Below are 25,006 nucleotides of genomic sequence, written 5' to 3'. Positions count from 1 at the left end.
TGCAATATCATTACATCTAAAAAAACAATGTACATACCTAAATTTTAAAATACTTTGTTGCTAAAAGAAAAAAAAGGGACTTCCCTGGTGGTCCAGAAGTTAAGACTCTGCACTCCCAATGCAGGAAGGCCGGGTTCCATCCCTGGTAGGGAACTAGATCCCTTATGCGGCAGCTAAAGATCTCGCATGCTGAAACTGAAAAAAAAAAAGAACCCGCATGTGGCAACGAAGAGCCCACGTGCCACAACTAAGACCCGGTGCAGCCAAATAAATAAATAAATAACTATTTAAAAAAATAATAAAACAAAAGAGAAGCAGACTCACAGATATACAGAACAAACTAGTTGTTGCCAGTGAGGATAGGGAAGGAGGAGGGCCAATATAGTGATAGGGGAAAAAAGGTTCATTATGGGATTATATGAAATCATGTGTGTGAAACTTTTGAAAATTGCAAAGCACTATAGAATTTAAAGAATCTTTTATTCAATAAAAAAAATCAATTAAAAATAATAAAAATACCTTATTGCTAAAAATGCTAAACATCATTCGAGCCTTCAACAAGTCATAGTATTAACATCAAAGATCACTAATCACAGATCACCATAGCAAAGATAATAGTAATGAAAAAGTTTAAAATATTGCAAGAAATACCAAAACGTGACACAGAGACGTGAAGTGAGCAAATGCTGTTGGAAAAAAATGGTGCCAATAGACTTGCTTGACTCAGGGTTGCCACAAATCTTCAGCTTGTAAAGAACGCAATTATCTACGAAGCGCAATAAAGTGAGGCATGCCTGTATTCTCTCTCTCTAATGTATTTCATCCTACTCATGATTCAAGCCTCATCTCAAATGCCTCCTTCTTCATGAAAACTTTTTGAAATTTATAACTAGATAAGAGAAGCAGAAAGAATGGGACTTTGAAGCCAAACAGAGCTAGATTTAATTTCTATGCTACCACTTAATCAGGTATGCAATCTTGGTTCCTTTTTTTCTAAACATTTTTTTTTACCCTAACTTCCAACCTTATATATTATAAAATAAGTTGTTGTGAGGGTTAAATGACAATATAAAGTATCCAGCATTTTCAGTCTAACCTGTAATACCCATTCCATAAATGTTAGCTCCTTTCTCCCCTTCCTTCTCCAAACCCCTACAGCTCTGTCTACCATGCCTCCTAGTACATAGCATGTTTTGCTTTTGGTTATAATTATGAGTACTTATTTTATACTCTACTTAGGTTAAAAGTGTTTTATTTATCTTGGAGTATCTTAAATGGTAATTTGCACATGGTAAACAATAAATATTTATTGCACTGAAAATTTTTAATTGCCAAATTACACCAGCAGTATGAGTGGAGGAAGAGCTCATCTTCACTGGGTGGTCAGGGTAGAATTTGTAGAGGACTTGGATTCAAACAAGTTTTTTAAAACGGAAAGGATTTAGAGAGATGGAGAAGAGGGAAAGGGAATTCCAGGAAGCCGTGAGTAAAAACACAGAGTTGGAACATACATGATTATTCAGGAGACAGTGGCTGTAGCAGAAGACTGATGGCAAGATAGAAATATTTTTCGTTCCATTATAAAAAGTGAGGTAAAGAGCTTGAGAGTCTGCCCATGCGATATTGATCCTAGGATGGCTGGGAAGTTGGGATGGGGTGACCGAAAGACAGTGAATTGCTGACAATTCAACTAGGGCTATAATATCCAAAGATGAATGCCATCTACATGCTTTAGCTGTTTTTTAAGATTTAGTTTCTTCCTAATTATTTTTCTTTTAACTTCCTCAAACTGATAGTCAGTACAACTGATAGAAATGGGTCTTTAAATCAGTCCGCCTGTCTACATTTCAAGAGGAAAAGTAAACTCCCCCTTCAGGTTAAACTCTTACCCTACCCAGATAAGTTCTGGCCTGAAGCAAGAACGGGTAATGCACACTGAAGCTAACAGGTATGTAAATTCCTTCTAGGGGCCTGGTTTAGGTTAAATGGAGCCAGGAGGGAAGCAGGGAAGGAAGAGAGATTAGTGAACACAGCCTGCATGAGGCAGGTTGTAGGAGGAGGGATTTAAGATCCAAGGACAGACTGTCAGGGGTAGAGGAGCTGGCCTGAAGGGAGTGGTGTAGGCAGGAGAACAGGAAGGACCCATAGCTTGGAGAGGCCTAAACGTGAACCACTTGCTAGCACATGACTGCAGGTACATGTACACAAGTAAGGCAACAGATATCTACAATGCACGGAAAGGTCAGGCCACAGACCATGTACAAAAATGCTGAGAACAGGGTCTGATACATCATATTTGGGCCAGAAAACTTAGTTCTAGCCCCTTCTAACTTAGTTGCTATTTTTTCTAAAATTTTCTTTCTCCCAAAAGTTAGAATTTGCCACCTCAATCCAGTTCTCCATTTGACCTGATTTGAGCATTCTGATAACCTCAGGGCTAGGATAAATCAGAAGATAGTTGGTTAAACTGTTGGTGAATGCAAGACTACTACTCAGAGCATTTTATATTATTTCTGTTATTATAAGTCAGTTTTGCCATTGGAAACAATTTTTTTTTTCAGATTTCTGAAAAGCTTGGTGTGCATAATAGTTCTCTCAGTAGCAGACTGTGTAGAAAACACACCTTTGATGCTGCCTCTCTAGTCCCAAGGCACTCCTAGGGAATACAGAAATCTATTTTTAATACAACATTTGTTGACAACTGTGCGTATCCATCAGAAATAAATGAATTCAGGAGGAAACTTGTGAAGGCAGGAAGCTGAGAGTACAGGGAAACAATACAAGCAGAGATTATGCTTATGAGAATATTTGCTTCCTTCTTGGCTGGATGTGACTGGAATACTTCTTTAGTGGATACTAGAATAATGACAGTTTCTAAGAAAACATTGTGTTCTGGAGTATAAGGACAGGGAGAAAATAAATACAATTAAGACATTCACCAAAATCACCCTAAAAATCTCACAAATAAAAATTAATGATAAAAAAAAGGCTGGGCTCTGAAAACCAGACACTGGAATCACTGAAGTAGCTGGAGGAGAAGAGGCTCTTTATGGAATACTAAGTAGTCCTGCTTCCTATAGTATATCATTAGCCACATCTCTAGGGCTGAGGGAATGCATCTCCAGATTTGTCTGCTGCTTTCTGCACCTCAGCCAGAACTGTGGCTGTTTAGTGGCTTGGTCAGCTGGCCTGCCCTGCCCAAATCAGTTGTCCTGCTCTGATCTGCACCTCCAAACCTTTCTTGGTATTCAAGACTGAACTTCAGTGTCACTTCTCTGACGGTGCCAGCTGGAGTGATCTCTGCCGTTTAGTAATCCCTTTGGCACAGGATGTAGGTCGGAATTACTGGGAGTCACCTTAGGATTTGTGCACCACAGGTGACGCTCACGGGCATAATGATTAGCAATCGAAACAGCCACAGAGACCATAGACAGTATGATTCCCTTTATGTGAAATTCAAAGGCAGGCAAAACTAAGTTATGTGATGGAAGTCAGAATTTCTACTACTAGGGAGGAGTAGAAACTGGGAAAGAACATGAGGGAGTCTTCTGGGGTGTTGGGAATGTTTTAGATCTTGACTTGAAAGGTGGCTGCATGAGTGTTAGTGTTTGTAAAAGTTCATTGAGTTATACACTTAAGATTTGGGCACTTTGTATGGATTTTCCTCAAAAAATTAAAGATAGAATTACCATATGATCCAGCAATTCCACTTCTGGGAATATATCCAAAGGAAACAAAAAGATTATGTCAAAGAGATATCTCACCCTCATGTTCATAACAACATTATTTACAATAGCTAAGACATGGAAACAACCTAAGCGTCCATCGACAGATGAATAAAGAAGTTGTGGTATGTGTACACAGTGGAATATTATTCAGCCATGATAAAGGAGGAAATCTGCCATTTGTGACAACATGGTAGACCTTGAGGGCATTATGCTAAGTGAAATAAATCAGACAGAGAAAGACAAATACTGTATGATCTCACTTATATGTGGAATCCAAAACAAAACCAAACCAAACCTCATAGAAAAAGAGATCAAATTTACAGCTGCTAGAGGCAAATTGGATGAAGGTTGTCAAAAGGTACAAACTTCCAGTTATAAGATAAATAAGTGCTAGGGATGTAATGTACAACATGATGATTATAGTTAACACTGCTGTATGATTTATATGAAAGTTATTTGGAGAGTAAATCCTAAGGGCTCTTATCACAAGGAAAAAATATTTTTTCTCTTTTTTCTTTTTGTATCCAAATGAAATGATGGAGATGATGGATGATGGATGTTAAATAAACTGATTGTGGTAATCATTTCGCAGTATATGTAAGTCAAATCATTATGCTGTATACCTGAAACCTATACAGTGATGTATGTCAATTATATCTCAATAAAAAGGGGAAAAAAGATTTGGGCACTTCATGTATACTACTCATCAAATTCTTAAAATTTTTTATACAAACTTCTTATTGACAGACTAACAAAGTCTTTAGGAGCATGACTTTGAAGCCAGACAAATTTTGGTTTGAATAATTCTACCACTTACTAGTGAACAGAACTTGTAGCCATTACTTTATATCTCTAAGTCTTGGTTTCCTTATGTGTGAGAAGAGATAATAGTAATGTTCACACAGGGTAACTGTAAGGATTAAATGAGTCAGTTGAGCAAAATTCTTGGTATATTGTTGGGCAAAGGGTGAAATATGCTAGAAATGGTATCTATTATTAGCAGTGCTATTGCTACTACTAAATAATAGTATTTGTTTTATTTATAATTATTAATAAAGAATTAATCATGTTAGTGAATTTTTCTATTGGTATATGACAGAAAAAGAATTTGAGAAAGAATATCTTAGATTATATATGGATGGCAAATGCATAGAATAAGTTTCCCTTGTGCAGTGTAGATGGTAAGCATTACCATTTGATCATAGCATTCTTTTCTGCTGAGTTTACTGACTTCAAATCCTTCCCAAATGCACTCCAGGCAGCTAATACCAATCAACTGGAAGTGGTAATGGAGATGAACCTCTCAGCCAATGCTGATGATAATCACCTAAAAGGCAAGAACAAGGCAATATGCAATTGAATGCTTGATAAACCTTGCCTGGTGATGCTCTGATGATGTGTAGTCTATACAGTCCTTGTTAAAGAAGAAAGGATCAAGGAACCAGGATTTACTGGTTATTAAAAGGCACTAGGTTTTCGTTAAAAGTAAGCTGTTAGGTAGATATTAACACCAGAGTCACAGGCAACCAGAGTCTGGGATATAGGACAAAGAGCTGCTGTTGTTGAGGAAAGCTGGAGCTACTTACCATGAAAAAGGAGCAAATAGGGGCAGAACCTGGAAGCCAATGGGGAAAGCAGAACTACAGGTCTAGAGCAGGTTGAAGTGAGGACAGGACCATATGTGGAGGTCAATTTAAGGTTAGAGTCAAACATGTGGTTAAGCCACAATGAGGGCATATAAAAGAATTAGAGTCAAGGTAGTCATTAGACCAAAAACTAGAAAGATAGGTGGGGACCAGAAAAACATGCATTTGGGAAGGCTGGCTGAGGTGGACATATTAAGTTTGCAATGCCTCTTGAACACACAAGCAGAAAAGCCACGTGGACTTGAATATTCAAGACTAAAGAGGCTGGAACTGGAGAAATGAATTTAGGACTTAGCAAAGTACCAAAAGGTGTAATGCTAAGATCCCCTAGAACGTGAAAATAAAGAGAAGCCAGGGACTGAAACGTGGGTCCCTTCAACATTTCTTTTCAGAGAAAAAAGAATAGGAGAAGACCCTAAATTTAAAAATATAAGCAATAGATGACCAAAAACAAAGTGAAGAAAATGTTTTCAGAAAGTGTTTTGAGTGGTGTTGAGAGGTCAGTAAGATAATGACTCAATGTTCACCACTGGATTTTGCAAGATGGAGGTCACTGACAACCTTGACAAGAGCCACTATCAATGGAGTAGTAGCTACAAAGGCTTGATTAGAATGGGTTATAGAGAGATCTGGGGTGGTTAAGAGATGAAATGTTAGAAAAATTCTGTAAACTGTAAAGTGGCATACATACGAGAATTTTGTTACAACTTATCATTGTGGTAAAAAGTACTTAACCTTATTTCTTAAGACTTGTTGGTATAGATAAGTGAATGGGTGGTAGATAAAGATAGTCAGGTGATGACAGGCAGACAGTGACGGAGGCAAATCTTAAGAACACACTAAGGCTACAAAAACAATTTGTTTTTCTCCCTCTGGTCCAAGTCTCTGTGCCTTATTAGGAAGTAGCTAAGAGTGGTTGACAAGTGCAGTAAACACAAGTAAGGCAGATCTTTGAAATGGAACTGATGCATCAGTAAATGCAGAATTTGTACATATGTACAAGTATAAACTTAAGCAATAATCACTATCTTCAGACATTAAATTTTGGTTAATTATAAAGCCATGGAATCTTCCATTAGCTGTGGATAGGGAATTTGATAATCCATCTAGCAATTAAGTGGGCAAAGGGAATTATGGATTCCTATTTCCTAAAATATTATTTCATGCCTACTACACATAAGGTTCTCTGAGCCAATCCCTACTAATAAATATAGACCAGTCAAATATTTCATAGCATAAAATTCAGAATATGGGAGAAACTTGTAACTTTAAAAATTTTTTTCTGATGTATTTAAAGTTCCTCAATAGGCTCCACCCCATTGGTAAAAGGAAAAATATACTTAAATGCATTCATCAACAATATCTCTTTCAGTTCCATTTGTCTATTTAGTTTAAACTTGCTCTCTTTAGGGTAACAGCTCCCCTTTCAGGGTGCCCTCCTTTCCCTCTTCTCTCAAGGTTAGTCTTAGTTGGAGGATAACATGCCTATTCTCCTAGTGACAGAAGGGCTCCTGCTCCCCATCCTGTCTTCTGGGTCCTTGTCAGCCTCTGATGCAGTGTGGCTGCTCTGCTCTCATCCCTAGCTGGCACCAACTGCTAGAGTTTTTAGCCAGAGAAACATCTGGTCTATTCAGTGATGGCTCCAGCTGCTGGTCTCCTCATATGTTCATGTCTCCAGTCCTGATGGCATCTTGCTGCCAACTCTATTAGGTGGCCCATTTTCTAGTGCCCTTTTGGGACTTTCCTCCCCAACTTGTAGGTTTTAGGAATGCTACAGAGGCAGAAACTTGGGCCCTCTGATTCCTGGTGGCAGGTCCCTACCACAACCTCTTGGGGAACTGATGGACATGGCTCATGCCCCTGCGTCCTCCACAGCCTTCTCTAGGGAGACAGCAAACCCAGGAATCCTCTCCTTGCCAGCCTGGGCTCCTTGAGAAAGCAGGGGAGATCTGTCTTCTTCTGCATTGCTATGCCTCTCTGCCATCTCTGAGTCACAGCGTGGTGGCACCGAGATCACTGCAGGGCCGCCTGTATCAAACGTATCTGCTTCTTTTCAAGTTTCTCCTTCCCCCTCACCCACTGGGGTTTCAGGCCAGAGAAGACAGCCTGGTGTACATCTTCCCTCCCTGCCTTAGTCTTCTCTCCTTTCCTCCAAGGCCCTACTTCTTGGTGTCAAAAGGACTATCTTTTCTTTTTCTTCCTCTACATCATTTTCTCCTCCTCCCCAAAGAGACTTATATGTTCCCTTTTCTGAGGGCAGAATGGCAAAAGAAAACTGGAAAACCAAGAAGGGAAACCCATTGGGAGATTTTTTTTTTTAGAAAACAGTGTAATTGTTCCAAAGAACCGAGCATATGAGAGGTTACTTGTCCTCAGGGACTCTATACGCTAATTGGAGAGGTAAGACAATACGTAAAACGTGAAGCAATGCAAAAGCTACCCCGGTGTTGCAGATGTTATAGTCCATCCAGAGGTGGGTTCAGCTGGTAGAGCTGAGGTGGAGGGCAACCTAGGAAGCCCCCCCCCCCCAAATACTGACATAATGGATGACACGGAGAACATTGGATGGGGATTCAGTAGGTTAGCAAAAGGTCCTTAGAGAATTCTGGGCAGCAACTTTTAATTCCTTTTTTCTCCCAGAGTCATACTGTCCTGAGCAAAAGGAATTTTGGACAGACTATCATTTTGCAAACTGATAAATGTGAACTACTTCCAGCCAAGTGGAAAATATCCTTTGTTATTCACATTTTACTTTCAGCTGAAACATAACAAGGACGGGGCACATTCTTTAATAGTTTTCCAGAAAGGAACTTGAGCCTGCAAGAAGCATTTAGGCTTTCCCCTATGAAGGAATGTCCTTGTACAAAGCTATGTGTCTATGGCTTATGTTTCAATAATTTTCCCCTGGGTGTTTGTTAGAGTGGTGAATACAGTCACAGATCCCAACATTTAGATTTTCTTACTTTAATAATACATTAATTCTTCTGTTCACCTTTATTCTTTTATTCAGTAAGTTAGATCAATATAATGTCAAAAAGGAAAATAAAGAACCAAAGAAGATATGTATGTCTATATTTATATATATAATATAAATATAATTTTATATGTATACATATCTGTGTATATTTATATGCAAATGCATAGTATATGTAATGTCTATATAAAATATAGGTATGTAGTTAGAAGCGTGTGTGTATATATGTATGAAGCGCATGTAAAAATAAATATATATACATAAACATTATGTATACATACATATAAATACACATATACATATACATACATACAGATATACATACTCTTGGGTAAATATAAAAGTACTGAGGTTCGTATTGGTGTGTAAGCTACATACCCACATTTGATGCAAATGAAATGGTTTATGCCTTTGAACCTTTGCATATCTTGGTTCCTTCAGTTTGAAATGTTCCTCCAATCTCCTTTGCCTCCCAACTCCTACTTATTCTTCAAGAACCAGCTCAAGATCCACACTTTCACTATGCTGTTATTGTGCTGGATTTCACCAAAGAATGCCTTCTCTGTGTGCTTTCATTATTTTATATACCAATCTCCCCTCCCAGACAATGAGCTCTTTAAGTGCAGGAGCTGAGTCACATTCATGTTTGCTCGGCCCCAGACCCTAGCCCTTGGGCACATACTAAGCACTCAATAAACATTTTATGAATGAGTAAATGCAGCCCTGGAAGAATAATTAAGACTTTGATGTAAAGGGACAGAAAGCACCCTCCTCACCCCGGGTGGGAAGGGACTGGAAACTTTTTCTAAGGCAGAGGTTAAAGGACATTGGCCTGCTTTGGGGAGGTACTTGGAGGATGGAGACCACCTACTTGGGTTACATGGAGTGATGTCAGACCAACAGTTTTTGTGTCTAGACCTTTGCAAAATAGCAATAAATGATTGTTATTTACTGTTAATGATAAAAATGTTAATGATAAAAAATGATTACTTTTTGAACGTCAGAAAAATCCAAAAGAAGGTCAAGCTCTCTGAAAGTTAGGCTGTTGGCAGTAGCTTTCTAGTTGGACACCTCTACACTTACCACGTGGCCAGGGCTGGTCATGTAATGTTTCTGGGCCTCAGTTTCATCATTTGTAAGGGGAGGGGGACAGCAAAGAATAGTGCCTATCTTATAGGATGAGGAGGAAACAAGAAATTTTACCTGAAGTGTTTTCTATGATATTTTAGTGTGAGTCAGGGGCTGGTCAGGAAAACTGCAACTACTTTAAGTATTTAGAACAGAGGAAATGTAATATGGGGACTTGGTTAAATGGGGGATCAAAGAACTCAAAGCCAGAGAGGGAAGGTGAGGAGATCCAGAGATCAGCTATAGCAGGAAGCTATGACCATTCCTGTGCTAAAGAGATCAAGGGAGAGGCTAGTGTTACCAGACAGCAAGAGCTGAGGTCACCCAGCAGAAGATGAAACCATGTCCAGCGGGGATTGGAGCCATGGAGGAGACCCAGCTGCTGTTGGTGAAGCCACCATCCAAGGCAGAGAGCCGAGGAGAAATACCTTGGCTTCCTTTTCCTCTGCCCTCCTGTCTCCTACCACTACCCCCCACTGTCAGAACACAGGGCTCAGCCCCTTTGTAATATACGGTTGGCCAAAAAGGTCGTTCAGGTTTTCCATAAGCTGTTACGGAACAACCCCAACGAAATTTTTGGCCAACCCAATAAAAAGCAAAGCAGGAAAATAGAAATGGATCTGAAAGGAAACACACAATTCATTAGCACAATTAGTTAGTATTCGTTTGGCCCATGAGGGACAGAAAATTCAAAATAACAGTGGCTTAAATTAGATAGAAGCTTGTATCTCTCTCATGTAAAAGCCCAGGTAGGTAATTTACAGTTATTATGATGTATTATATTATCAGAGACCCAGGTAGCTTCCATCCTGATACTCCTTTGTGTGTGGCCTTGATCTCATGGTCCAAAGTGAAGGTATTTGTTTCAGGCATCGAGACAGTAGCGTGGACAAAGGAAAAAAAGAAGAGTACATATAATGTTTCTGGTAGGGCAATGCTTTTTAAATTGTGGGTCATGACTCGCTAGTGGGTCCTAAAATCAATATAATGGATAACTTTAAAAAATGAAATAGAATAGAATAGACAATATCAGAGTGTTTATCACACAGTAAAGGTAAGTATTTCTACTTAAAACTTTTGTTTCAGAAATATATATGGGCCTATAATATATGCAACATAATATAAAATGCATTTTGTATGTAGGATGCTATCAAAAGAGTTCAAAGCAATTGTTATAAAGTCCCTGGAAATGCTCCACTTCTGTGTCATCCCACTGGCCAGACCTTAGTCACATGGCTGTAGAGAATTTCAAGAAGGGTTGGGAAATGTATTCTTTTTATAGGCAGCCATTTGCCTGGCTAAACTAAGGATTTTACTACTATAAAACAAAGAATAGTCAAGGGCAGCTAGGAGTCCCTACCCCATACAGAATCATCGTTATTATTTTTTACCGTTGAATGTTATTATTGACTGAAAGAGCCGTCTCACTCCGAGGGTGATTCTTGGTAGTTTAACAGTGATGACCAATTTGGTGCCAGAACCCACACAGTCTGGGTGTGAATTCTGCTTTGTCATTTAGTTTTTTCATCTATAAAATGAGGAAAATAATGTGTCTCTCTCATCAAGTTTTTGGAAGGATTGAATAAGGATGAAAGTCAATTGTTTAGTAGAACACATGGTGCCTACAAAGAGCTCAGGGATGTTGGGTGTAGACATCAGCATTGGAGCCCAGAGGCAGAGTATGTGGGAGGGCACCAGTGTGGTGGGACACTGTTTCCAGCCAACGTCGATTCTGAAGCAGTTGCTAAATTCAGGGTAAATGACCTTTGGTTCATAGCAGCAGATGAACTTGGGCCAGGAATGGGATATCAGTTAGCAATGAGGAACAGTGGAGAACATCAGAACTATCCGGAACGATCTTGGAACTTGACCTTGGGCTAGTCACTGACCAGCAGCAGATTGTTACCTACAAAAAGGGGCTACAATTTTGATACTTGGAATCCTCTACAAAGGACGTCAAGACCTGGTTAGGGAAGCCCTTCATCCAGATCTTGTGTTTCTGCAACTGTCCAAGTTTGTCCTCCTTACTCAGAGCCGCATTCTGGCAGACAGCTATCATTCGTTCGTCTCAGAAGAAAAATGAGGGGTGAACCGAAAGCAACTCCCAGGGTTCAAGTAGAATCTGAGTAATAACCACAGTGCCTGGCACATAGTAGGCCTAGATTATTTGTTGGATGACTGAATGAGTGAATGACCAAAATAGAGAAGATGTGAGCTAATTAGCTTGTTGACTATGATATAAACCTAATTTTTTCTCCTGTTGCTGATGTAGCATGGAAAAAGACAAGGTCATATAAACAAGAAATCACGTTTAGGTTGAATACATTTTCAAAAGGAAAATAATTGTCACACTCTTTCATTAAAAATACCTAACTTTTTCTTTCACCTTCTGCATATTATGGTTACTCTTTTAACACGAATTAAACACCCACCATGTGCTAAGTGGTAAACAGAACATGTGAGCAATAGTGTTTCTGCTCTCATGGTGACGGGCAGAGAAACTTGGCAGAAAACTCAGTGAGAAGGATGAAAGGGAATTTGATGTTTTAAGATTAATCTTATTGGCATAGTACTTTCAGGGAAAGTTGGAAACCTCTTTATGTATGGGGAAAAAAAGATAAGTTTTCATCTACTGTCAGAAGGACAAAGTAGATGATTTTCCCAGGTTCCTTCTCCATCTCCAAAGAACATCATGTGCCCAAAGCAGAGGCCACTCTAGACAGGACTAATGTCTCACATGGCCAGTTAATGCCTTTACATTACTGTCTGGTCCCGGTAAGCATTTGAATGTGATATTTTTACAAATACCAAATAGTCTCCAGATCAGTAAGAAGGCTAAGTAGGAAGTAATAGATTCAAGGGTTCATTAATTGAATGAATGTTTATTAAGTCTCCACTATGTGTCATTTGCTGCTGAGAAGCAAGATATTTAAAGGCTAAAAACAAGTTGCTTTTCTCCTAAAGGAAGTGACTGCCTTCTGAGAAAAACTGTCAAGAGGTAACAGTTGCTATGCAGAGTGATAAAGGTGATGTCTGGGACAGGCTGAGGGAACATGGAGAAGAGGCTTCTACCTCTACGGGGAGGAGAGGGCAGAGTGGTCAGGAAAGGTTTCCTAGAGGGAAGTGATTCTACCTGAATCTCCAAAAATAAGAATGCCTTAGCCAGGTGGAAAGGTGAGGGAAGACATTCCAAGCAGATGAAATCAAAAGAGCAAAGACAGGGAAGGAACGAGGTAGAGCAATGAAGGATTGTAGTCAGAGATTCAAGTGGCTGGTTTTGGCTGGTGATGTAAGTGTGTGCTGGAAGGAGAGGAGTGAGGGGAATGGAGAGATGTGTTTGGGTCCAGATCATGCAAGTCCTTGTGTGCTAAGAATTTCCACTTCATCCTGATGCTTATGTGGGATCCTTGACAAATAAATGTTGGGGAAATGAAATTATTTAACCAGATTTTGAAAAAATGGGACTTCAAGGATGACTCTCTAATTTCAATCTTGACGCCCTCAGGTTGCACTTGTGTGATGCCCTTCCCTGAGGTCAGGCAGGAAGCAAGTCTGCCCAGTCTGTGCTGTGAGTTGAGGGCAAGGACCCCCAACATTAAGATGCCTAGTGCCAGAGAGTGAATAATCCAAGTGTGTCCGAGGTGACATACTGAAGTAGTCGGTCCAATGTGGCTCATCAAACCCAGGGATGCTGAAGGTGAAAATCTGGGTTTAAGTGTGAACTTAATGGGACAGGGAAATCTGGAGTGATGAATGGCAGGTGAAATAAGAGGTCTTCTAATTTGTTTTAGAGCCTTTGTTGCAGGTTTTTAGTATAACACTAGCAAGGTTTGCTTGGGCGTTTAAGAGTTGGTGGGGGTAGGAGGTACAAATAGGAAATACAAATAAGCATGTTCCTTTCCTTTTCCTTTTCTTGACCCCTGGAGCTGTAGGGTGAGATCACAATGCTCAGCACACATATCCACTGCAGTAGGAGTTCTAGAATTCTCTAGCATCATGGAGTCATCAGAACAAAACGGGCACTGATCTGAAAGTGTCTGCCTTTTGTAAAATTCCTCACTTCCGATTCCGTGTGTTTGCAGTTACTAGGTCAGTATCTGTCCTTGTCTAAGCCTATGCAGTATGCCTGCACAACAGTGTTCCCTAGCATATGGCAAAGTCCCTGGTGTAAGTAAACGATGAAAATTTTAAAATCCGAATCCTGTTTGCCCCACTAAGTTCCTCATATTCAACTTGAACTCAGTTCAAGTCAGCTGGATGACACTGATAAAATATAAGCTCTATGCCATTTATGTTTCTGATGCATCAAGATGTTTTGTGGTAAGGTTCCTATGTTTTGGCTTTCATTCAGACATGTGTTCATGACCCCACTTTTCTGAGCATTACTTTTCTCCATTGGAAAATAGACCTGATAATAATACCTGCTTGTTATTATAAAGCAGATGAGCACTGTAATTAAGAGTGGATTTAAATAATGACACCATCGCATGTTACTTGTGAAAACTTGGGCAAAGAACTCAATCCTACTAAGCCTCAGTTTCCTGATCTGTAAATGGAGATGACTATACCTACTAAATAGGGTCTTTGCAAGGATAAAATAAAATAATCCATAATCCATTTAAAACACTTAGCATACTGTCTGGAACCTAGTGAGAGCTAAATAAATGTTAGCTATTATTAGGATTGCGACTCATAGAATTGTAAGGATTAAAGGAGATAATTTGATATAAAACCCATAGCATCATGCCTAGAACCTAGTAAGCACTCAGAAAGTGTTGGCTATCAATATTTTTTCCATATATAGTCATATTTTCACTATGCAAACCACTGTTTGTGCACTTCATTTGTTTTGTCCATCTCTCCTATTACAGCCTTGATCTGTGGTTTAAATCTCTCATTGCTATTTCACTTTGTATATTTCTAGTCTTGCCTCCCTAGCCAAAGTATAAACTCAAAGCAAGCTGCACAGTTTCCTGCACATAGCAAATGCTCACCCTATAGTTGGTTGATTTGGTTTATTGATAATTCTAGTACTCTTAAATAGTTTTTAGAAAAATTTTAAATGTTTGGTAAGATGGAAAGAACTATACTGCTTATTATGTCCAATCAAGCCCATGGAAAGAAAGTGTCATCTGATTTCAGTATAACTAGCTGAGAGTCAATTCTAACTCTTTGCTTTCTAAGACTCCCTAAGTTATGTTTAAGTTATTACTATTATGTTTATTAAAAATCGTGAGGAATCTTGCTAAAGCTCTGAGTATTTTCAATTTTTGTCTTGTTTTGGTTTTTTAAACTGAAATCCTATGTCATACTTTTTCCTTAGAAATTTCAACATCCTAATTAGAAATATTTAGGTATTTTGAGTTGCTATTTAGTTCAGTCAACAGGTCTGAGTCAAGAGTCCCTGCCTTAAATCCATCCCCCAAAGAACTATATATAGTGTGATCTTTCTAAAATGTCACTCTCCTGCTTAAAACCCTCTGTGGCTCCCCATCTATCATGGAAGAAACTCCAAGTCCCTTGGCTAAGGACCAAGGCCTCTGTCTTCACCAACAGCCTCGTCCACTGCCCCTTCCCACTTAATGCTGTAGAAATCCCAAACTTACAGCTCCTTTCTTCACGTTGTTTTGTTTTGGTCTTTGCACATTTTAATGCTTTTCTCTACCAGGGCTGCTTTTTTTATGCCTGAGTGACAGCTGCCTGTCCTTGGTGACCTTCCTCAGGTGACATCTTCTCTAGGGAACTTTCTCTGACCTAGCTTAGATTAACTGCCCCTACTGTTGTACCCAATGCATAAGCTCCTTCTCTAGAGCATTCCATATTATATCCATTCATTCAACAACTATTTCTCGAATACTTAACTATGTGCCAGGTACTATTTCAGACACTGAGGATATGTTGACAAAACACATCAAAATCATTGCCTCCATCGAGTTTACAATAAACAAAATAAGTCAGTAAATATATATGTTGCTAGATGGTATAAGTACAGTAGAGAGAGAGGATACAGGGAATTTCCAGAGGGGGGTTATAGGGGTTACAGTCTTAAATGGAATGGTGAGGGAAGGCCTCCCCTCATATTTGAGTCCAGACTAGAGAAAGGCAATGTGGGGAGATAATTCTCCATGGGTTTCTTGCACTTTTGCCTGTCTTGTGAGCAAGGTACTATCTGCCCTATTGTTCTACACTATATTTTCAAGGATGTTTGTTTAGTGAACAGCTTTGACAGGTAGAGACAGTGTCTTTCTTCAGAGCCTAGGGAAAACTTGCTTTCTGCCCAGTATATTAAAGATATCTCCCTCTGGAGCAAAGGGCAGTTTTGTTTGCATTTTATTATAAATAAGATTTGGGTTATCTAAGCTTGGGGTTCCTCTTCTTCCATGGTACTTGATGTGTGCAGGTGTTAATGACCCTCTTCATGTTGCCAGTGAGAATTAGGGCTTGGAGAACTGGCACAAATGCTGACACTCAGGCTACTATTATTGCTGTGAGTAATGGAGTCATAAAGTCCTTTGTCTTTAACCCTGGAGGCTCGTGTCTTCTGCCAGCAGCCGTGAGGCTGTGGTAGGCTGACTTGTTGGTTTGCAAGTAGGGTAAAGACTCAGACTTCACAGTTCTTGACAGTGAAATGCAGATATCTGGAAGAAGAGCATTCAAGACACAGGGAATGGCAAGTGCAAAGGCCCTGAGGCATTTGTTGTGTGTGTTATTACCTGTCTTAAAATTCTCTGACTTTCCCAGTAACAGGAAAGTTCTTAAGGACAACCAATCTTATTCATCTGTGTATCCCTAGGACCCAGTAAAATTATTGGTTCATGGCAAATGCTCAATAGATGCTTGTTGAAATTAACAGGAAAAAAAAGTTGTTGCCTTAGAAATAAGGATGTTTCTTAGGCAGAGATCTATGGGTGTCAATAATTATTATTTCCTTTCTTTTTCCTTTCTCTTTGCATTCAGACAGGCACACAATACAGCAGCAAAAGAATTGAGTTTGGAGTCATACAAACCTGGATTTCCAGCCCAGCTTTGTTGCTTACTAGCCTATAACCTTGGGCAAGTTGTTTAACTTTTCCAAGCCTCAGTTTCCCTGTGTATGAAATCATAATAATAATCTTGTCTTCTCTGTTTTAATGCTTAAATGATAGAACATAGGAAACACACTGAGTTCAAGAAATGATAAGTTGTGTGCCATAGATGCTAGCCTACCCTTGGTAGGGTCTCGGTTACTTATATCAATTACTGTTATTCTATCATTGCTAGCTCCCAGTCTGAAGGGGAGTGGGAAACCTGATGAATTTTAAAATCAGCAGGAGGAATATGGAAACCAGGGAGGCTCTATGTTCTAGATGCTCTAGACCGGTAGCTCTTTCCATCTATTTAACGAGAAACACACTTGCTGAGATCTGAATTCTTGTAGAAGTTAATGGGCAAATGTTAATTTCTGCCCTTGAAGTTACTGATTCTATTCTCCCGAGCTCCCTGAGTTCACAGATTCAATATAGTTTGCAGCCAGTTATTGTTTTGAATGGGAAGCCTGCCAGAAGCGTTAGGCTGAGGATTTGTTGTTAACTTGGCCCTGTTTCCACCTCAGAGCACGCAAAGGGGAATCGTGGTGGCTTGGAAACTCCATACCACATTTTTTTGGAAATCTGACCAAGAATTCCTCAAAACCGTTTGACCTACAGGTTTTCTGTGGTGAGAAGCTTGGCCCGTGAGTACCATGAGGTGGTCTCTCACTGAAGTGGCTTTGCATCTCCCAAAATAGGGAAGAGCAGCCAGTTTGATGAGGAATCTCGGTCCATTCTTCTTTAGCAGCCAAGGAACAATATCGTTAGTGCTACTCTTGGCACAGAGTTAATGACTCATGGATTTTCTTAATTTTTTCCCAGTTCTTTGGTCCAACATTTACTGGGTTTCTACTCTGGATCTAGAGTTGTGCTTGACAATGTGGCAAATGAAGTCCCTGATGGGTGATTCTGCTGTAGAAGCCTGTAGGCCACAGTTTGAGAAACATTACGATGGAGAAAACAGACTTATAAATGGACTTTTACAAGGCTGCATGTTAAGCGCTAGAGCTTATGAAGAGGAAACATAATGAACAGGTGTCCAACTCGGTCACAAGCAAGGAGTACAGGGCACTCTAGGGAGAAGCTTAATCTATCAGACAGCTTTCATGGTGGTCTCTAGTCTTCCGGACAATTGTGGCCCACTTACCAGTCTTTTCCTCATTTTGTATTCAAATAGTTACATAGTCAATAGTGTCCTCTCTGTAAGAATGGATGATTGAACTTGATCCTTAGAATTACATCAAGACAGAGGGGAGAAAGAAAGAGTCTGTTATTAATAGAACATGTAGACTTGGACTGTAATTGGAAATTTCTGAAATCCAGTTAGTTCTGCGTCTGGGGGATGGCCTCTCTCAGGCCACATGTTCTGTGTACTCCACTCTCTCTTCTCTCTGCTTGGCTTTCTTAGCTCCTTTGTAATGTTTGCTCCCTCATAACTTCAGCTTGCAGACATCCCCACTATTTATTGGGTGCTTCTACGTACCAGGTGCTATGTGAAGTGTTTTATGTGCCTTTTCTCAAAAACTTTGGGTGTTAGTGTTTATAAAGTACAGATGACGAAACTGAAGCTAAGAGGAGTTAAGGTTTAAGAGATGAAACAGCTAATAAGTACTTTCCTGGGATCTGAACCCAGGTTTTCTAATTCTAAAAACCCTGCTCTTAGCTACCATGCTATATGGCTGTATATGCATGCATGCACACATACACATATATGGTTACATATACATCTTTGTGTGTATGTGTAAAAATATTTATATATAAATATATATATCTGTATATGTATTTATAGCTATACACTTCCTGTAGTATGTCTTATGGGACTTATGACCCCTCTGACTTCTAATCATGTTTTTTTGTTTCAACTGCCACTTCTAATTGCTTTTTCCTCTTATTTTCCCTAAACTTTTTGAGAATGAAAAGTTGTTTGACCCAGCTAACTTTTTGCCATGCCTTGGGTGTGATAGATTGGCTACTTGATGTTATAAGCCCACCCAGGTCTAATCAGCTGCCCCTCAGAGAACAATCCGCTGGTGCTGAGAGGGGCTGATGGTAGGGCAATTTTACTTAAATGCACTGGAGACATTAAGGATTACTAGTTTATCGGGCAACAAGCTTTTATTGGTCTATCATGTGCCAGCACATATGTGTGTAAACCTTCTCTCTAACACCAGACTAGTAGCTCAGAGCTTGCCATTTGAAGACCTGTGTTAGCACGCTGCCACCACCATTTAAAAGTTGTTAGGCAACCGACTTTTTCTTGTTAGTGGCCCTTTCTCGGTATTGAGACTCTATAGAGTGTAGGCACTGGACGAAGCGCCAGAGCTCCCGGATGAGTGAGTTTTCATCCTGGGGAGCTTGTTTGCCGTCTCTCAGCAGTTCATAAGACTCATGGTGGTGGTGGGGGCAGGGGGGTCTGTAAAATGCATATTCCAGAACCTAGCCCACCTCCAGAAATTCTGCTTCAGTGGACCTGAGATGGACCACAGGATTTGCAGTTTACTGAGTCTCCTAAAGCTACAGGTGGTTGGTGGACCTAATGAGAAGCATTAGGTGGAGAAAACATGACTGTCCAATGGATAATCAGTGCTAAGAGAAGAAACAAGACTTAGAGGGACCCAAAGGAGGAGCAATCAGTTCTGTGGGGTTTGGTGTCAGAGAAGACTTCACAGAGATGACATCTCAGCTCAATAGGGGCTTGTCAGGTGGGGGAAAGGGTAGGGTTTTCAACACCACCAGCAAAAGTGTTTTCTGGGGTTTATGAGGATTTGAGAGGCAGAGTGGCTTATGGAAGGCCAGAAAGGCAGATAAGCCAGAGCCCAGAAAGACTCGTTTGTTGTGTTGTTTATTTCTCTGTGATGGGGTGCCAGAAATGATTAGGTTAGTGAGAGACAAAAGTTCGGATTTGACTTTTAGAAAGGTGATTTTGGTCTTACCGTGGAGAATAGAAGGATAGGGGTGAGGTGGACTCCATAGAGACCTGAGAGGAGACTGTGGTCATGATCACAGGTGAGCTGTGATGAGAAGCTGAAGGCAGCCAGTGGGGTGCAGATGGAGAGCAGGGGATGGATGTGGCGAGTGAGGTACCTGGTTTGGAGCATGCGTGACGTCCACCCAGATTTGCAGCAGGGTATAGATTTAGGTGGAGAGTGGGAGAAAGCAGGAATGAGTTTTAGTTCAAGTGTATCTAGTAGAGACGCCAGTAAACAGTCGGAATTTTGGAAATCCCACTGAAAAGGGAGATTGAGCTTTGTTTAGAAATTTGCAAAACTCTGCTGTCTTGGTGGTAATTAAAGGTGTGGGTGTAACATGAGAGTTCTCAAAAAAAAAAACACTTAAAGTAAAAAAAGGGGGACATAGGATTATAACCTCAAGAAATAGGACCCCAAGAAATAGCAAGATACAAAGGCTGGGCAAAGATGGAGAAGCCATTTGAAAGAGTTTCAGAAGGATAGTTTAGAGATGTATGACAATTTTGATGACAGTAACCTTGAAGAATCTAAGACAAAAATATTAATGCTAGCTGCCCTTTATCATTTTTTTTTTCTCTTCCACTTACCACAGGGACTGACATCAGTTTTGTATCACTGATTAACAATCATATGCAATGGTATAACAGTGAAAAACAGAAGTTATAGGATCATCTCGCTACCAAATGTCAAGTCAACTCTGGGGATAAAAGACAACAGATTTTTTTTTTTATCCCATCATTAATTCAAGAATCGTTTTCACAGTATCTACTTTGTGCTTGGTACTGAGCTAAGTGTGGATGACGGAGAGGTGGATTGGGCCCTGCCCTCGATGAGGTTATCTTGGTTCCAGGACGTGTTATGCAAAACGAGCATCGCACGTAATAAATGATGGTGTTCCAAGAGTCCCATGTGTCTCTCTCAAGGGGGCACAGAATGGGGAGTGTCACAAAATGAAAACATGGAGTATAGCAGAGATAACACTGATTGGGGAATTCAGAACTGAGAAACAACCGCGAGGCAAAATGGGTTTTTAAAATTTATTTATTTATTTAATTTTATTTTTGGCTGCGTTGGGTCTTTGTTGCTGTGCGTGGGCTTTTCTTTAGTTGCGGTTCGCGGGGGCTACTCTTTGTTGCGGTGCGCGGGCTTCTCATTGCGGTGGCTTCTCTTGTTGTGGAGCACGGGGTCTAGGCACGCGGGCTTCAGTAGTTGTGGCGCACGGGCTTAGTTGCTCCGCGGCACGTGGGATCTTCCCGGACCAGGCCTCGAACCCGTGTCCCCTGCACTGGCAAGCGGATCCTTAACCACTGCGCCACCAGGGAAACCCAAAAATGGGTTTTTAATACAATATAGTCAAAGAAGTAAAACATAAGGTTTTGCTGTAAAGTGAAGAGAACACCAAAGCCGAGATCTAGTCCTGCTACCGCCTCTGCTAGGCAGCCTTTATCTTCCTGGGCACGGCTCTGTCCTCTAGGAACCTACAGCCGGAACCTTAAGAGGCTTCTAAGAATGGCCCCTACCACAACCTTCATCCATTTGTTCCAGGTGCTTCCAACAGGTGATCTCTCAGAGGGCCTGAGCCAGGAGTCAGGAGCAGGAAGGAAGTAAGCACACTGCCTCCCCAGGCTTCGGAGAAATTAGTTGTGGGGCGAATTCCCGCTCAGTAGTTTTGTGGGTTTTATTTTGTTTTGTTTATTGCTTTTGACGGGATCAGATGGTTCATTTCCAAAGAGAGGCAGAAAGAATTATGTCCTATTTTAGAGCAAGAGTCTCGGATCTGCTTAAATTCTGGATTTGCCTCTTATCCCCTGGGTGACCTTCGGCAATTCATTCCACCTCTCTAAGCCTCGGTCTTTGTTACCTAAAATTTTGGGATAAAGATAGTACCTCACAGGGATGTGGTGGGGATTAAAGGATAATGTATACAAACCCCAGAGCACTGGGCCGGGCACAGAGTCGTTGGTCAAAAAAAAAAAAAAAAAAAGAATAAAAAAGGAATCCGTTGATCCAACGAATGCTAGCTATTGTTATTAATAACATCGAAGAAGGGCAGTGGACGCACAAACAGCAGTCCCCTCCTTCCCGAATCTCCGCCAGGCAGAAAGCCAGCGTCCTAGAACTTAAAGGGACTTTCGATGGGTGGGACCCCGGAGTCCCTCGCGAGGGCGGAGGCGGTGAGAGCTGGGGTGGGCAGCTGTCCCCGGCAACCAGAAGGTCCCAGGGACCCCACCGCCGGCAGGGCTGGTACCCGAGCCGAGAGGCTGCTCTCGGGCCCGTGGCGTCTCGAGGGGCCGGTTCTGAGGCGGGAGCGGGAGAGAGAGGGGAGGGGCGACCGGGGGAATGTCCCCGCCTCTCTCCCCGCTTCCATAAATCACCGCAGCCGCGGCGGCCGCCGGGCCGGGAAGTGCACGGAGCCGGAGCGCAGCGTGGTGGCACCAGACACCTCCCTTTCCCCCGTCGCTGGCTTTCTTTCTTTCAGTGTGCTTTTTTTGTTTGTTTGTTTTTGTTTTTTTAAACCTCCCCCTCTCCCGCCTCGCTCGGGTGGCTGCCCCAGCATAGCAGCCCGGTCGCCGCTCCTCCTCCGCGGGTGCAGCCGCCCGCCCTCGCCGCCGCCGCCGCCTCGCTCGGCCGGGACCCGCGGGAAGCGAAAGCTCGGCGGCTCCGCCTGTCAGCCCCGCGGCCACGCACCCGGTGCGGACGCCGCAGCTCTCCCAGCCGCCCGCCGCACCGCGGGGGCCGCGCCGGCGCCGGGGTCCCGCGGACGGCTGGGGCGGCCGCTTCCTCTCCCGCCGCGGCCACCGGAGCCCGGAGATGGTGGCCGCCCGCGCTCCCGCGCCGTAGCCGGGCGCCCCCTAAGTTCGGGAGCCGCCGCGGCGCTGAGAGGCGGCTGCAGAAGGGCGAGAAAGTTTTGCCGGGTGCGCGGAGCGGGCCCTGGGCGCAACTCCCGGAGCTCCCTCCCCGCTTCCCGGCGCCAGGAGCCCGTCGGCGGGGAGTGGGGGTAGGCGGCATGGCCCGCGAGCCGGAGGAAGAGGAGGCGGCGGAGGCGGCCGCCCTGGCCCGCGGGGGTCGGGGCTCGCTCGGCTGGGCTGGGGCGCGGCGGCCGCCCCTCTGGCTGCTCTGCCTGGCCGCGGGCTGGCTGCTGGGCGCCGGAGCCGACGCCGACTTCTCCATCCTGGACGAGGCGCAAGTGCTGGCGAGCCAGATGCGGAGGCTGGCGGCCGAGGAGCTGGGGGTCGTCACCATGCAGGTAAGGGCCACCCCCTCGCGCCCGCGAACTTGCCAGGCATCCCGCCTATCTCCTCCGCGCAGAGCCCGGTCTCATCCCCAGTACAGGTCCCCTTAAACGAGCACCGACCTCGCTGGCATGCACAGAGTCCCCTTTGCCCCGGACACCTCCGCCCTCCCCATGGACCCCCTGACTACACACCAACTCCTCTTCCAAGCACTCGGGTCCCCTTCCCTTTCTCCTCTGCAGAAGCCCCTGCCCTTTGCACAGAACCCATTTTCCCCGCCCCCCGGCACAGTTCCATTATCTCGGCAAGGATTCTCAGGTTCCCTCGCACCTCCTTTCCTAATTTGCACGCATTTCCCCGCAGTCTTTTTTACCCCTCCACCCCTGCAAACTCCCCTTCCCTCTTTGTGTACCCATCCCAGGGCAGCCGGTCCCGCCTGGCCCGGATGATTTTCCGAGGCTCCCAGTGTACCCCCTTGATCACTTCTTCGGGTCCCCCAGACCTAGGCGCAGCAGTGGGCGCCGGGAGGGGAGGCATCGCTGCGTGCGCAGCAGCTCCGGGGCCACCTGGGTCCCGGCTGAGATCGGCCGAGAGAGTGAACTCCGCGCTCCCTTTCCCCGCCCGGGTGTATTGGGGGAGGGGCTGGCCTGGTAGACTCGGGGTAGATTCCCGACTCGTCTTGTGTGGTGGACTTTTTTTGTTGCTGCTTTCGGCTGTCGCTGTTGTCGGTTGCGCGCAGTCGGCTGTTTTTGTTTTGTGTATGCCTTTTGCGGGAGGTGGGGGGTGGAAGGGGAGCATAGTGAATAAGGTTCCCATTTCTCTAAATTGTTTACCAGGTCCGTCCTCCCCAGGAGAGGAAGGGGCTAAAGAAAGATTGCCCGAGGCCAGTAAGGAATCCTGAAGATGTTACTAATAACCAATAGTAGTAAAAAAATTGCTAAACAGAAACCACCTGGAGATTCTATCGCGCCTTTATTTTAACCTCCTTGGCCCACTAGATTAGGAGGAGAGGTTGAGATGACATTCCGAGTCTGAAACCTTTGCTATAACATTCTTCCGTAAAATAACCTCATCCTCTTATGTATTCTAACAATAATAATGGTGATGAATGTGGTCTTGGAAAGAGCGAAGTTTCCAGGAATGTGTTCTTGAAATAGGTTTCTGATTTCGATTCTACCGTGACCACCCTTCTACCTCCCACCGAGAGAAGTGTTTTAAAGTCACTTGGGACTCAGGTTTCTGATGTCTTTTTTTTTTTTTTTTTTTTAAACCTCTCTCCCTAACCCTACGCCCCACCCCCGTCCCCCCCCCCCCCGCCCCAGTCTTCTCCCAGGATGATAGTTTTTCCTAAAGCTAGTTCAACGGACCTTTACCGCTGTAGTGAAAGACTGTTGTGTTTTTTGTTTTGTTTTAGGAGGGAGGTGAGGTTGAGGAGTGAATGGTTTGCTTGAATGGCAATGCTGCGTTTATTTGCAGGCACCGGCCCTGAAGTGCAATAGAGTCCGATTTTTCTTCATTTGCATAATAGTAGACAAGCTTTTAAGATACATCGTTTAACTTTTCTATGCAGATCTTTTAGGTTCAGATTAAGTTATAATTTTTTCCATATGCGTTTTCTGATTTCTGAGGATTGCTGACAGAGATCTTAGGAATGAAGTGACCTTTAGAGGAAATGAACTAAAATGTTAGGGAAAAATGAGGATTTCTTTTTCCACTGATGAATGTTTCAATTCAGAGGACAAACAATTGTATTTTTGCATAGAGATCCTCTTTTAATAAAGGAAATTTAATACGTTGCAGTTTTGGACTGTGTTTGTAAGATTAGCAGACGTTTATCACCTTCATCCCATCACTAGGGCTGGACAAGGGACCTCAGGGGTTTTTTCCCCCTTCACCATATAAGCTAAGGACTAGCTTTTTCTAAGATGCTGACAGCAGTTTTACTGTTTCTCACCCGATCCTTGACAAAAGGTGAAATCGGATCCCAACACATTGTCATTCAGGTAGGGATCCAAAGCAAATGTAGTTTTAAAAGGCTTCCCTGTTGAAAAGGAGACACTTTAGAAAAAAAGCTCTGATCAGTGGGGGGTTTGTGCCCAAATGGTCCTTTATCTCCTCCCAACTGGCCTCTTTCTAACACCTTTGCAACCTCATTGTGGAAACTGGCCTCCTGGGGACAGGGTTTTGTCTGGCAAAATGTGAAGTGGCTTCTCTCCTTTTTTGAAAGGAGCAGCACATACTGTATTTAAATTCTTCTTCTT

The 25,006-nt window shown here is 42.7% G+C and overlaps 1 protein-coding gene and 2 long non-coding RNA genes across 6 annotated transcripts in view; 1 reads left to right on the top strand and 2 right to left on the bottom strand.

Moving 5' to 3' along the window:
* The window catches only part of LOC309657130, a 260,854-nt gene that overhangs the window by 142,587 nt on the left and 93,261 nt on the right, over positions 1-25,006 (bottom strand). The window lies entirely within an intron of this gene.
* Positions 19,800-24,018, bottom strand: LOC309657170. The gene is made up of 2 exons (XR_014261678.1): positions 23,229-24,018; positions 19,800-21,373 (listed from the first exon to the last, which is right to left on the bottom strand). It is a non-coding gene; the product is annotated as an uncharacterized lncRNA (long non-coding RNA).
* The window catches only part of CACHD1 (cache domain containing 1), a 234,350-nt gene continuing 230,713 nt past the window's right edge, over positions 21,370-25,006 (top strand). For all 4 annotated transcript variants that reach the window (XR_014261476.1, XM_082453325.1, XM_082453324.1 and 1 more), the window contains exon 1: positions 21,370-22,759. Coding sequence is in view for 3 of the 4 variants with exons in the window: in XM_082453325.1 (XP_082309451.1) it covers positions 22,520-22,759 (240 nt within the window). In the remaining variant the exon portion in view is untranslated. The remainder of the gene's footprint in view (positions 22,760-25,006) is intronic.

This window comes from Balaenoptera physalus, assembly GCF_965194825.1.
Source record: "Balaenoptera physalus genome assembly, chromosome: 1".
Lineage (NCBI taxonomy): Eukaryota > Metazoa > Chordata > Mammalia > Artiodactyla > Balaenopteridae > Balaenoptera > Balaenoptera physalus.
Note: the sequence above shows the minus strand (reverse complement) of the source record. Positions and strands in the feature narration are given on the sequence as shown.